Consider the following 3,091-nt stretch of genomic DNA (forward strand, 5'->3'; position numbering starts at 1 on the left):
TTAAGTTATTATCCTTAACAAAAAAAAAAAAAAAAAAAAAAATCATTCTCAAGATCATCTTGTAACATAAATAAAACGATTGGTAAAAAAAAAAAATGTGTATTTAACCATAATTAATGTTGCGCAACTCCTTCACACGCATCCACCCCTCGCTTTAAAAAGACTAAACACGTGCGCCACCCGCATGTTTAGGAATTCCTATTTAATCCCACCACTGTCTTTCCCGTAATCTATTCAACATTTTCATCAGAAAATCCATTTTAAAGTCTCCGCTTTTCTCTCCCCACTCACAACCCAACACAACACACTTCCACCACCACTTCCCTATCGCCGGCTGCCGGCGACTTCTCCTTTTCCGGTCATCCTACTAAATCTGCGATCTTCTGTTAGCCGGAGAAGGATTATTGTTTGTTATATAAGATATATGACGTCGGGAACAAGGTTGCCGACTTGGAAGGAGAGAGAGAACAACAAACGTAGAGAAAGACGGCGGCGTGCCATCGCCGCTAAAATATTTGCCGGACTCAGAGTTTATGGAAACTACAAGCTGCCTAAGCACTGTGACAACAACGAGGTTTTGAAAGCCCTTTGTAATGAAGCTGGTTGGATTGTCGAAGAAGATGGCACCACTTATCGTAAGGTAATCTCAAATCCACATCCTAATAATTTCCAATCTATTTTGAAATAGCAATCATTGTTCGTTTCCATAGAATTATAGCGTTTGTGATCGATTTACAGAATCTGCACCTTGTAAATTCTGCAAACTCCTTGATTTAGGATTTACCGATGGTTTTTAGATCTAATTGTTTCCTTTAATAACTTTTAGCTTTTTAGTCAATCCGATTATCGATCTAGTACTAAACGTGAAATCCGAATTCCGATTTATAATACTGGTGATGAATTGTGTCCAAATTCGGAATCAATTACTCAATCAAGCTGAATCGTGCAGCTATCCGTTATTAAAAGCAACAGTGATAATGAAATTTGACTAGTTTTAGGTCACAAGTTCGTTTATGGATCTGGACGTTTGTCGTTATCGGAGACAAGGTAACGTGCTTCCCGTGCATATGGCGCATGCTATCACGATGGAGTACCACTCAGTCTCAGCTGACCTGTTCTTACATCTCTTTCAGTGTGTTTTCTCTCTCTAACATCGTCAACCATGGAGGCTAACTTACTTTTTTTCTCGTAAAATAATCAATCGTGTTCTCCCCAAGCGTACGATAGCTTACTTTCACGCAACACGAAAGATTCTTTCTATATTTTTTTCTCCCCTGAAAAAGTAACCCTTACATTTCTCCCAAATCCCAATCATATTATCATAGCCATTGTTTCATCTTCTTCTTCTTCTTCTTCTTGTTCATGTTGATCTTACTAATTTGTGTATTTGTGTAGGGTTGTAAACCGGCGGCGAGAGTGGAGGCTAACGGTGGATCAGGATCAACATCCGCCAGTCCATGTTCATCATCATACCAACCAAGTCCAAGTCCAAATCCTTCCTACAATCTAAACCCTAATTCATCATCTTTTCCTAGCTCAGTCTCATCCCTGTATACAAACAGTAATCCCGACCCTAATTCTCTTATCCCATGGCTAAAAAACCTCTCATCAGGTTCTTCACCTTCATCAAATTTCCCCCACCATCTCTACTTCCCTGGTGGCTCAGGTTCCATAAGTGCTCCAGTCACACCTCCATTAAGCTCACCCACCTGCCGAACACCTAGAATGACCGACATCCCCGGGCAGGCCGGGCAGCATTACCCTTTTTTACCTTGTTCCACCCCTCAAAGCCCCGGGCGGCAAACACCGACCGGGTCAGGGTGGCTCTCGGGGGTCCAGACCCCGCAAGACGGGCCATCCTCACCCACTTTTAGTCTTGTGGCATCGAACCCATTTGGGTTGCTTTCGGGTACCGGGTCCCGGATGTGGACCCCGGGGCAAAGCGGTACGTGCTCGCCAGCTGTCATTGCAGGGTTTGACCAAAATGCGGATGTTCCTATGTCGGATGTGATTTCGGCTGAGTTTGCTTTTGGGAGTAATATGAAAGGTTTAGTGAAACCATGGGAAGGTGAGAGGATTCATGAAGAATGTGTTTCTGATGATCTTGAGCTCACCCTTGGTAACCCTAGCACTAGGTAAGCATTCATAGATTGAGATTGCTTGTCTTGAACTGGGACTAAGACTGATGTCAGTGGTTGTACTAAATTTAATTGGACTGACACTGACAACGAGACAAAAATTGTAAAAGACTTGATTACTGTTCTTATCCTCATCGTTGAAAATAGCCCTAAAAAGTCTGTCTAGTTTCAAAGTTAGTTTCAAATGCAGTACGACCTGTTATGTTATGTTTTATACTGTAGGCATGATTTAAAAGATTTATTTTTCTGTTTTATTGTAGATAAGAGGAGTGAATGTAGAAGGATGGTGGAGTGTGAAGTGTATTATTTTGGTTTCTGCTTTTGCTAATCCTTCTAATTCAAGGTATTCATTGTTGTTTTGCAACCAAGTGTTATTAAATGTTCTTTCTTAGAATGTTTTTTTTAAGATAAAGGGAGAGAAATGCATAGTAAATTATAGTTGATAGATAGAGTTCATGTATGGTGGCGCTTTGTATCTCTTTTTTGAAGAATTCTTCTATTATATTTTCCTTATTTATTTATTTATTTATTTGTATTCCTATAAAGTATATCATTTACACACTAAGTACCAAATTTTATTTTTCATTTCTTGTATATCATTATTTCATGAGGTTTGAATTTCCTAATTTTTTTTTCATAAACATTCTTATCATCTTGGTGAAGTGATTCGTTGTATGGCTTAACTCGGTTAATGTTCGCAGGGCAAGTTAAAGTCATGGAGTTCAAATTTTGATAAATCTATATGTTCGTTGAAAATAACTATATCATCGAAATAATACTTAGGTAGTGTTTGACATGATACAACTAATTTATTTTTCGAGTTTTTTAGGTTGTCATGTATGACAAACTCAAAAGTAGCTTATAAGTTAGTTTTTAAAAAGTTAGTTAGACTAACTTTTTAAAATATTTCTAAATATACTCTTTAAATAATTATAGAAACCATATTCTTTTAA

At 38.4% G+C, this 3,091-nt stretch overlaps 1 protein-coding gene across 2 annotated transcripts; it reads left to right on the forward strand.

Annotated features, from left to right (window-relative positions):
* The first annotated feature begins 219 nt into the window (after nt 1-219).
* Nucleotides 220-2,502, forward strand: LOC145061290 (BES1/BZR1 homolog protein 4-like). 2 transcript variants are annotated; one of them, XM_079008727.1, is made up of 3 exons: nt 220-640; nt 1,396-2,135; nt 2,399-2,502. In XM_079008727.1, exons 1-3 carry the CDS (start codon nt 425-427, stop codon nt 2,400-2,402), a joined length of 960 nt encoding a protein of 319 aa, XP_078864853.1. In that variant the 5' UTR covers nt 220-424; the 3' UTR covers nt 2,403-2,502. The 2 variants fall into 2 exon arrangements, with proteins under 2 accessions (XP_078864853.1, XP_078864854.1); XM_079008728.1 differs by having other exon boundaries at nt 1,396-2,502.
* The last annotated feature ends 589 nt before the right edge of the window (nt 2,503-3,091 follow it).

Source organism: Lactuca serriola, chromosome 7, assembly GCF_051521515.1.
Source record: "Lactuca serriola cultivar US96UC23 chromosome 7, Lser_US96UC23_V15, whole genome shotgun sequence".
NCBI lineage: Eukaryota > Viridiplantae > Streptophyta > Magnoliopsida > Asterales > Asteraceae > Lactuca > Lactuca serriola.

Coding starts and splice junctions, on each gene's coding strand:
- LOC145061290 (XM_079008728.1), top strand. CDS start 425: ATGACGTCGGGAACAAGGTTGCCGACTTGGAAGGAGAGAGAGAACAAC. Junction 641..1,395: donor ATGGCACCACTTATCGTAAG/GTAATCTCAAAT, acceptor GTATTTGTGTAG/GGTTGTAAACCGGCGGCGAG.